General features: G+C 40.1%; 1 protein-coding gene and 1 non-coding gene across 3 annotated transcripts in view; both read right to left on the bottom strand.

Annotated features, from left to right (window-relative positions):
• Wdhd1 (WD repeat and HMG-box DNA binding protein 1) overlaps positions 1–10,978 on the bottom strand; it is a 43,869-nt gene extending 32,891 nt beyond the window's left edge. For both annotated transcript variants that reach the window (XM_036198475.1, XM_036198473.1), the window contains exons 1-6: positions 10,689–10,978; positions 6,809–6,920; positions 4,692–4,843; positions 3,801–3,912; positions 3,582–3,632; positions 2,584–2,679 (exon numbers count right to left, since the gene is read on the bottom strand). In XM_036198475.1, the coding sequence (XP_036054368.1) occupies positions 2,584–2,679; positions 3,582–3,632; positions 3,801–3,912; positions 4,692–4,843; positions 6,809–6,920; positions 10,689–10,765 (600 nt within the window). In that variant the 5' untranslated portion in view covers positions 10,766–10,978. The remainder of the gene's footprint in view (positions 1–2,583; positions 2,680–3,581; positions 3,633–3,800; positions 3,913–4,691; positions 4,844–6,808; positions 6,921–10,688) is intronic.
• Positions 967–1,071, bottom strand: LOC118591727. The gene has a single exon (XR_004946015.1). It is a non-coding gene; the product is annotated as a U6 spliceosomal RNA (small nuclear RNA).
• Positions 10,979–11,011: the final 33 nt, after the last annotated feature.

The following is an 11,011-nucleotide window of genomic DNA, read 5'->3' on the forward strand; positions in this document are numbered from 1 at the left end:
GGCCCTCTGAGAGCAGCCAGTACTCTAAACCGCTGAGCCAGTCCTCCAGCCTCAGAATCCAGCCTTCTTACAGCTAAAGATCCACCGCATTTGCTGCTGGGAAATCAAGCCAGCGTCCTTGGTTTTTCAATTTTTAAAATGACATTTATATTTATTGGTTTATTTTGCATGTGTGCATGTGTAGCAGTTGGCTCTCTCCTCCCAGGTGTGTCTTGGGGCTCAAACTCAGGTAGTTAAACTTGGCAGTGAGCACTTTTACCTGCTGAGCATCTCACTAGCTCCATAATGACTTGAGAGGAAAAAGAAAAAGAATAAGTAGAAAAAATAAAACTGTGGAAAGGCTGGGAGACAGTTCAGTGGAAAAATATATGCTTTAAATATACAAGGTCTAGGACTTACGAAGAAAAATAACAACAAAAAATAGCACTATCAAAACACTAAAAAAAAATGTATATTTTTCCATATTTAAAAAGGTTAGTAAAGTGAAGCTGAACTGGGTGGTGGTGGTACATGCCTTTAATTCCAGCACTTGGGAGGCAGATGCAGACAGATGTCTTTGAGTTCGAGTTCAGTCTGATCTATAGAGTGAGTTAGTTCTAAGACCACCAAGGCTACGCAGAGAAAACCTACCTCAAAATCCACCCCCAAAAATAAATGAAAACCTAAATAATAAATAAATAAAGTGGGGCGGAAGAGACAGCACAGCAATTATGGGTATTGGCTGCTTTTCTAGAGCCTGGGTTTGACCCCCAGCACCTACACAGCAGCTCACAGCAGTCTGTAACTCCAGTCCTAGGGGATCCAATGCCCTCTTCTGACCTTCTCAAGCACCAGGCATGACCATGAGGCAGAAGACATTCATGCAAGCAAAACATACAAACACATAAAATTAATTAATTAAAAATCTAATAATGTATTTTATTCTTAAATAACACAAGTTAATTATATAACATGGAATTTTTGAAAAAAAATATAGAATGCTTCATGAATTTGCATGTCATCCTTGCATGGGGCCAATGTCAATATTCTCTGTATCATTCCAATTTTAGTAAATATGTTACCAAAGTGAATCTACACTCCTAAGTGCTCACTCAACTTATGAAAGCTGAGTACAGTACATGCCCATAACCCCAGCATTAAGAAAGAGGCAGGAGAATCCTGACTTCTAGGCTGCACAGCCAGTCCCTGTGTCAAAGAAAAAAATATTCACAAGATCTAAAAGGAAGGGTCTGTCCTGAAAGTCTCTCCAAATCAGAAGCAGTTCTACTCATAAGGACAAATATAAGCAGACTGTAAAAGTATGAATATGAGCAGGATGCTTATGAGCCTAAAATCCTAGCTACATAGCAAGCTTGATCTTGAGCCCCTTCTCACAATAAAACAAAGAATGCATATGTATATATGCATGTGTGTATATTTGAGCATTTATAATTATATTAAGTAAAATATAAATATACATTCTATCTATACCTACTACTTTGTAGCTTAATAGTTTGTAGTTATATCTTAAAGTCTATTTCATAAGAACGTGAAAGCCGGGCGGTGGTGGTGCACACCTTTAATCCCAGCACTCAGGAGGCGGAGGCAGGTGGATCTCTGTGAGTTCGAGGCCAGCCTAGTCTACAGAGCGAGTTCTAGGAACGGCACAAAGCTACACAAAGAAACCCTGTCTTGATAAACCAAAAAAAAAAAAAAAAAAAAAGAACATGAAAGATATTCCTCATTCTAACAATTAGAGAAAAATCTAACTTTCAGGACTACCAATATTTATTTAACCAGTTCCCTAACCTAAGACATTTGCAATCTCATAGAATGGTATATTTTGTTATACATATACTGTAGCACACATGTATAAATATATACTTATAGAATACACCTAGAAGTAGCACTAAGTCATTTATTCTGAGCAAGAGTTCTATATTTCTTCAACACTGCATATAATCCTGTTTTAGAGTTGTTCCGTTAGCGTTAATGAAAAGAAAAATATAAAATAAGTCATGTAAAACATACAATTTAAAAAGATCCATCCTTTCCTCTTTTTTTTTTTTTTTTTTTTTTTTTTGGTTTTTCGAGACAGGGTTTCTCTCTGTAGCTTTGGAGCCTGTCCTGGACTAGCTTTGTAGACCAGGCTGGCCTTGAACTCACAGTGATCCACCTGCCTCTGCCTCCCGAGTGCTGGGATTACAGGTGTGCACCACCACCGCCAGGCCCATCCTTTCCCTTTTACAAGAGTCCAAGGGAGCATCATACTCTCTTAGCAAGTGTGATTGACCCCACAGAGCTATCCTGCCAGCCCACACCTCAAGTTTTCATGGATTCTTTTAAAAAAAGTGTCCACTGTCCTCTCTACAAGCATGTCACGGCACACATGCATACACCCAAACATCACATTCATACACGTAGTAAAATTTTTTAAATTTGAAATGTTTCTTGAAGCATTTCAGTATTCATTATTTGGCTTAGAGCTCTAAAACACATAATACAAATAAAATTACAATACAAAACAAACTGTTTTCACATTTAAAAATTAACAAGGACTGAAAGAAATAATTTAAGGGTTGAAAACTAAGCTTAGTCACATACTTTCCCGGTTTCGGGCTGCCACGCGAGTCTGCAGATGGACTTGGCATTCACCACATCGTTGCACTTTTGTAGTACTGGCCAACTAACAGCACATGTCTGTTTTTTCAAAAAGAAAATTTACTCTTCTTTATCAAAATTTCTCTCAAAATAGATGCAAAACAGATTCAACGGGTGGTGTCTTCCATTTGTTATGCCTTAGGAAAAAGCAACTTAATACATATTAACTATCACAACTAATTAGCCTATTCTGTTTTAAGTCCTTCAGATACATGAAGAGTACAAACTTTACAAGAACATTTTCTGTGCACATTAAGCAAACACAACTTTCACGAATCAAAAAAACTAGAAAAGACCTCAATAAATTAAACATGTTGACAAAAGTAAATAAATTTCAAATGGTCTGCCATAAAACGGTAAGGCATCAAAGTTATCAAAGTCAGAACTTCTTCATTCAAGACTTCAGGTAGAACTGAGGTCACTGAGGCCTATCTGTGAGGGGTATTTTCCTGAAGCCACAGTATCTGTGTGATTACAAACCCACTGATTGCCTCAGGGAGATCAGACTGTTTCCTCTGCCCATCTGGAGAGCTTTTTTTAAAAACCTGTACCAGGCTTGATTAGCAGAAGCTTAAGTTCTATGTCACTCTCCAGATCAAGTGTAGCCTCTGTCTTTATTTCCCTATCAGCAACATCTACTACAATCTAATATAGAGGATAGTTATCCTCTAAATATATGACTAAATTGCCCCCTTTAATTTATCAAGCTTAAAAGTTAAATACTATTTAGTTCCTCCTATGAGTTTGTGTAAAAGCAATTATTGTTCAACATATTTATGTTTCTATCAGATTATTCTGAAATAATGTAAGCAATGCTTAATGTTACTCATAGAAACAGATTATAAAGATAAATAACTATTTGGACCAATAATATACTATGTAACATGCAAAATACCATAGAAACGGGGCAAAATGTTTTAAATTTAAATTTACTAATTTACCTGATCAGAAACATTCCACACTCTGACAGTTCCATCACAACTAGATGATGCCTGCAGAAATAAAGAATGTATTTTTCTATAATTACAGCCATAATACCACTTAGAAATTGGTTCAACTAATAATAAAACAAGTTTTTTACCAATAGGGTAAATTTTTCTACCAATTCTTCCATAGCTTTAAACACACTGAAGAAAATGAAAAAGGAAAGAAAGACTTACCAGAAAGGTACCCTGAGGATCAAAAGACAGACTTAAAACAGGGGCCTCATGGCCTCTAAATGTTTGCTGCTGGCTGTTATCCATCACGTCCACAACTTTGACCAGAAAATCACTGTAACAGTGAAGAGGAATCACGTGAATAAATGCTAATACAAAACCCTATCTAAAGCATGGTGTAAACATTTCAAAACCAAGAGTGAAAGCTAGAATTCTTTTATAACAACTTGCAAACTCTCACCCAGATTTAGTAACTTGCTGTTTCATTTTGTTCAATAAAAATGCTGAAAATAAACAAGTCAACATTTCCTACCTTGTTAAAATATAACCACTGCCTAAATGGCTTCTCTGGATACTTCTAGCTAGTATTGCTAATCTAATTAACAGTTACAACCATTTTAGAAAGTACTATCCCATCCTACCTCACAATTCAACAAGTCCGTCCGTCCATCCGTCCGTCTCCGTGTCCCCCGCCCGCCCAATAATGAGAATTAAAAGATTCTGCAGAAGCCAGGTGTGGGGGTGCACACCTTTAAACCCAGCAGAGGTCAGCCTGGTGTATAGAGGGAGTTAGAGGACAGCCAGGGCTACAGTGAGAAACCCTGTCTCAAAGGAAAAAAAAAAGAAATACAAAAAAAGAAAGATTCTGCAAAAATCTGGATTTTGGTTCTACCTAAAATAATTTTTTAAAAATTTCTAACAAGTTATTACCTTCTCTGATCTTTTTCAGCACTAGAAGCAATGTATTTAATTTGTTTTCTTAAATTCACAAGTTTGTCCTCAAAACCCTTTATCAAAGACTTGGCAACACCAATAGAAGTGGACCGTGTCCTAAAGCGACCACCGTGTCCTAAAGCGACCAACCTCCTAACACTGCATGGGGGCTGAGCTCACCTTGACCCGGCAGCAATCTTAGTGCCGGCTCCATTGAAGACCACGTGGTTTGCATTTGTAGTGAAGCGGGTTAATATGCCATCAGGAACTCCTTCAGGGAATGTGTGGACTTGGACAGTGTTATTAGAAACTGCAGTGACCAATTTTCCATTCTTAAAGAAAAAATAAAGGTTAGACACGCTGGCATAACAAATCCAAATCAGCTAATAGTGTCTCCATAATGAAAAATCCTGTAAAAACCACAAAGCCTTATAAATGTAGTTCATGCCCAGAGAGAACTTATCAGTATACAATTTGTCTAAAGTAAACACTAGTAAGAAAAGTCTCCTAGCTTTAAAAACCTTAATTCTACCTTCACCAGCCGATCTTTGGCCTATAATTATTTTTAAATTCCGGTAAGAAAAAGAGTTACGGGGCTGGAGAGATGGCTTAAAGGTTAAGAGCACCGACTGTTCTTCCAGAGGTCCAGAGTTCAATTCCCAGCACCCACATGGTGGCTCACAACCATCTGTAATGAGATCTGGCACCCTCTTCTGGCCTGCAAATAAATAAATCTTAAAAAAAAAAGAAAAAGAAAAAGAAAAAGAGTTAAATTTTAAAGGATGCCGTGTATCATAACATGAGGAGACTCACGGGAGGTTAGAGAAAACAGTTTCAGCACAGAAGATGACATCCACAGACAAAGCCACTACAGCAGCCCTGTCAGCAAATACAACTATGCCGTTTAGAACAGGATAAAGACCACGGCAGAGCCCATTGCTGAGATGGAGTAATATGGAAACATGGGTTGACTCGGACTATGACAACCAGAAGGCAGACGAGGAACAGATCATCCCTCAGAGAACGGCAAGAGTCAACTCTGTTGCCCCTTTAAGTCTCAGGCTTCTTGCCTCCTGGACTGTGAAGCAATCGTGGTCTAGGGGTTAAGCCACCGAGTTTGCAGTAATTTTACACAAGGACTAGCAAACTAATATATAATACCTCATTTACTTTTTCTTTCTTACACACTTTTTCATACACACAATCGTGACTATTATTGGAGGAAAAAACACAATATAAAAGTGCCCCGAGCGAAGAGTTTTCTACTCTTACAAAGTAATCTCTATTAACATACGGAGGTTATGTCATTTTAACTTTTTCATAAATCAACGCAAATACGTTCGTATTTTTACCAAACTTCACACGATACATATACGTCTACAACTTTTTAATTTTCTCACTTGTTATAAACATCTTTCCTGACGCAGATATACAAAAGCTACCCTGTTTTAGCAGTTTCCTATCTATCTTGTGGCTCTACCAAATTATAAAACAAGTTCTCTGAGAATTCCCTCAATTGCTTCCAACTTTGCTATTACAGTGATACTGGGCTGTAACGTATTTCAGTTGGTAGAGGATTCTCCTGGCTTTCAGGAAAGCCTGGGGTTTGATCCCCAGGACTACACAAACACAGCATGGTGGATGGAGTGTGCCTATAATCCCACCACTTGGTAGTTGGAAGCAGGAGTTCAAGGGCCCACCCTTGACTACATAGTGAGCCTGAGGCTAGCCTTGGCTGAAGAAGACCCTCTCTCAAGAAACAAACAACGACAAAAACAGGGAGTAGGGGTGATAAAGACGCATGCAATATATTCAAAACTTTTATAAGAAATATTTTCATTCTCGGTTCAGCAGTTAAGAGCACTTACTGGTCTTCCAGAGGACCTGAGTTGGGTTCCCAGCATGTAAGGTGGCTCACAACTGCCTGTAACTTTAGCCCTAAGGGATCTGATGCCCACTGCAGGATTCGACATGCAACGGCAAACACACAAATGAATTGTTGTTTTTTGTTTTTTAAAGATTTATTTATTATGTATATAGTGTTCTGTCTGCCTGCCAGAAGAGGACTCGGAATTGAACTCAGGACCTCTGGAAGAACAGTCAGTGCTTTTAACCACTAAGCCATCTCTCCAGCCCAAATAAATCATTTTTTAAAAATGAAAAACTAAGTGCTTCCCCAAAGATGGTACAGAGTAAAGGAAATGCAGCAAGGAGAAATTTATATTTTTATATAATTTTTCACCCAAGCATAAAAGTAACATGCCAGCATTACTTCACATCAAGTAAATTGATTGTACCTTCAAGGCACATGAAAATGCCTTTTCTCCCACATTAATGGACTTGGGATCGTCGTCGTCCAAATCTTCCCACATCCTCACGTCACCATCACTTCCACAAGTCACAATAAAACTGTAAAGGACATGCACACATTAAAATGTCACCTGTTTCAGAAATACTCTTTATGGAATGCTATTTTTATATTTTTTGAAACAAAATCAAGACATTAGTGAATACTTTTCTCATTTTTTTTCAAATAAACATCACTAACAGACTGTTAACTTCTTGTTCTATAAAATGAAGATGAGTTTAATGTCCTCTAAGTTCCTCCTTGGCATAAACTTATTTCTTGTAATAACGTAAGACAAAGTTGAGCACATAGTCTCCGCAACAGCACAGACTATTTCTGCATCGATCACCATCATATCCCTAGTACCAAGCAGCATGACACACAGAAATTATAGCAAATGTTTGTTGAATAAATATATGACCTCAATTACCCAAAAATAATTATTAAAATAGCTACATGCATCTGTTATAGCCCGTTTTTCAAACGTCTAATTTCCCAAGTTCTTGTGTTCATTTTTTAAAATGTCCTATCTGGACACATAAAAAACTGCAAATTCACTGGGTGATGGTGGCACACGCCTTTAATCCCATCACTCAGGAGGCAGAGGCAGGAGGATCTCTGTGAGTTCAAGGCCAGCCCAGTCTACCGAGTGACTCCAGGATAGTCAAGGCTACAGAGGAACCCTGTCTTAAAAAACAAAAACAAACAAACAAACAAAAAAACCCCATAAACTAAAAATAAAAATAGTATAGGGTAAATGGCAAAAAAAAAAAATAGTAATAATAATTTTTTAAAAAAGGAGGAAGGGAGGGAGAGAGGGAAGGAAGGAAGGAAAGAGTATGAATAAAATGAATGTTTAAAAGAAAAAATGAGTAATTTCTAAATGGGAAAACCAGAAGGGGTCATAAGAAAGTGTTTAGCCAGGGGTGGGAACACTGACTATAATCTCAGTGTTTGGGAGGCAGAGTCCATAGTCTGGGACCAGCCTGTGCTATATGAGACCAGCCTGCCTCTAGGACACCAGCTTCTAGGCATCTGTGTGGACATATGTGACATGGCAGTTATGGGGGTAACCAAAGTGATGTTTGGATTCAAGGTCTATTCCACAAAGGGGAACCCATTCCTGGTACAGTAACACTTTCATAGCAGAGGAGGTCATAGACCCTAGTGTGTACTTAGTACTATTGCCTAAACTGCCTTAGAAATATTTATGTGCATTACAAATGCTACTTTCAGCCTTTACTACGGAAGCCTCTATTTCCAGTGAATAGCAGTGAATGCAGAGACCATGAATTCACAAGGTGGATAAATGACTTCTCCGTGTTGAGGCCATCACGTCCTCTAACGCACCCTAGGCCATCGACTCTTCCTCTCCCAGTCTCAGCTTACTCCTCTTCTTTCAAACGACTGCTTCCAACTTCACTCAGAACACAGAATCCATTGTTGACGACATTTGCTCTCCTCCATCCTACCTTCACTTGTGAATTTGACCAGTCATCAGTTTCCTCCAGGTTATTAAATCTGCTGTTCTTTTTCAATTTGGCCCACCAAGAACACTTGATAGTTACTTCTTCCTCTTCTTTTTCTAGGTACCTCTAAGGTCTCCTTGGGGGTGAGCTGTCCCTCCTCTAAAATAATATCTAAATTTTGGGGCCTAGCCCTTGAACCCCTTTCTCACTACATTCATTCCTCTCTAGGTGATTTCATCTAAATTAGTGGCAACAGGAATTATCTATACATATGCCGACGACTCCACACATATTCCCAGTCAAGACTTCAATCCTAACCCCTGACAGACCTCAAGTAAAGATATGCATATCTATTTCTATCCCTCGCTCGCATTTTTCTGATTTCCAAATGTTTTCTTTACATTTCTAGTTGGACATCTCAGAGAAATCCTACACTAACCTTGTCCAAAAGCAAACTCATAATCTGTACTCCCTGCCCCCCTCTAAACCATGCTCTTCTTCAAGTGTCAAGTATTTCCAGTACCTACAAACGACAGCATAATTTCCTCAACTGTAACATCCAGATAGGCAGATACTATCAGACACCTTTCTATCCTCAACATCTGAATTATCCTATTGATTACCTGTTTTCTCCATGCTTATATCCACTCTAGTGTCCATTTCTGACACACAACTAATCAAAGCATCTCCTACTAATTCATCCTCCCACGCTGTACTCTATGAAGAGCTGTACTCTGTTTCAAACATTCAAGACCTTCCCACTGTTAGGACAAAAACAAGATTCTTACGTGTGTACATACAAGTGTGTGTGTGTGTGTGTGTGTGTGTGTGTGTACACGCCTGTGTTTATGTGTGTTCATATCTGTGTGGGTACAGGTGCATGTGTGGGCACAAGCATGTGAATGCCAGGTTAACGTCAGATGTTTTCCTCTATAGCTCTCACATACTGAGGCAGGGTCTCTCTTGAACCCAAAACGCATGAATTCAGATAGTCTAGCTAGCCTGCTTGCTCTGGGAATCTCCTGCCTCCACTTCTTGGGGCCTTCACTTCCTAACCACTGGTATTACAGGCCCATCTGAACTCTGGTTGGCCATCTCCCCATCCAAGGTGAAAAGCAGAAGGCCTTGCATAGGACACTCCCTATTCACATTCACAAAGCCATCTCACGAAGCTCAATATCACTTCACCTTCTACTATGGATACCTTTTCATTTTTAAGCAAGCAGGGCCCCTGGTGCCACTGGTCTTTTGAACATACTCAGAACATCAACATCACCACCCTACCGCCATGCCTCCAACTCTTTGTTTGTTTGTTTCCAGGGCTGAAGATGGAACCCACTGAGCTAAATCCCCAAACGTGCCTCCAACTCTTTATATTTCTCTTTTCTTTCTTTTTCATGGGGCTGGGGAATGTGGTACTGCCAAGCTACATCCCTGGCCTATCTTTATTTCTTAATACCTACTCAATCTCCATTCTCATTTCAAGACACTCCCTTAGAGAAGCTTTCTGTCCTCTAACCCACACCTTCCCTGCCCATATTCTTATCAATGTACACATCACTTGGTAGTTCTAGGTATATTTCTAAATATATGTGTGCTTTGTAATTAATTTGTGCCTGATGCCTATTAATCCAAAAGGACCTTAACTTCAATAAAGGAAATGGTCATGGCTTGTTGATATTATCTCTAGCGCCACAAATAGACTCACAATGAACAGAGAGGTGTGGCATTGGAGGTCACACAACTTAACAGTACTTGACAGGAATGGCTTTTAGAAAGATAAATGGGAAGCATGGGGGCTGGAGAGACGGCTCAGGCCTGCAAGCACTTGCTGCTCTTCCGGAGGACCTGGGTTCGGTTCCCAGCACCCACATGGCAGCTCAAATAGACTCAGCCACACACACACACACACATAGACCTAAAACAAAAATAAACATACCTTCTGTTTTTCTAAAGAGAAGGGAATAGCCCTAGAACAGAACAAAGTCGGTTCGAAGTCAGCAAGTTAAAAAGAAAAGGGAAGGAAAGAGAACAAAGAGGAACAGCATCACTAAAGCCAAAGGAGGCTACCCTTCCCGACGGGCTGAGGGATTTGACAAGCAGTATGCAGTGAGCGAGCTCATAAAATGAACACGACACCGAATGAAACTGTGTGGCGAGTAGACGCTCCTCTGGGAAGAGGATTTTAACTTCCCACGACGGTTGAAAGCGAGCAAGTCTCAGGGAACAGACGTCCCTGTTTATCCCTCCCTCTCTCCCACCGCACCGGTCATCTTCGGCTGACTGTACGTGCAGTAAATGACCGCTGACAGTCACACCTGAGTAGGTTTTTTGTTTTTTTAAATTTCCAAAGACGCTTACCTTCCAGAATCATCAAAACAGACGTCTGTGTGTCCTTCCGTATGTCCATACCTCATGGGCTTCTGTGTGGCCGGCATCTTTCCCTTTGCCTACCTGAACCGTTTTGTAGGAATTAGGATTTTCAGGAGGAAGGTCGGTCCTGTTCCCCTCACCCGAGGAGCAACAGCCCGTCCCGGCCGGACGGGGAGCTGACAAGCTTCACCTCTGCAGGCTCAGGCAAAGCGAACAAGGGAGCAGGAAGGGTGCCACAGCCTCCGGTGCCAGGGAAGAGCAGTTCGCACGGAGCGGCTTCCCGCGCTCTGGCGCGCTCGCCCTCTGCGCAT

This window comes from Onychomys torridus, chromosome 9, assembly GCF_903995425.1.
Source record: "Onychomys torridus chromosome 9, mOncTor1.1, whole genome shotgun sequence".
NCBI lineage: Eukaryota > Metazoa > Chordata > Mammalia > Rodentia > Cricetidae > Onychomys > Onychomys torridus.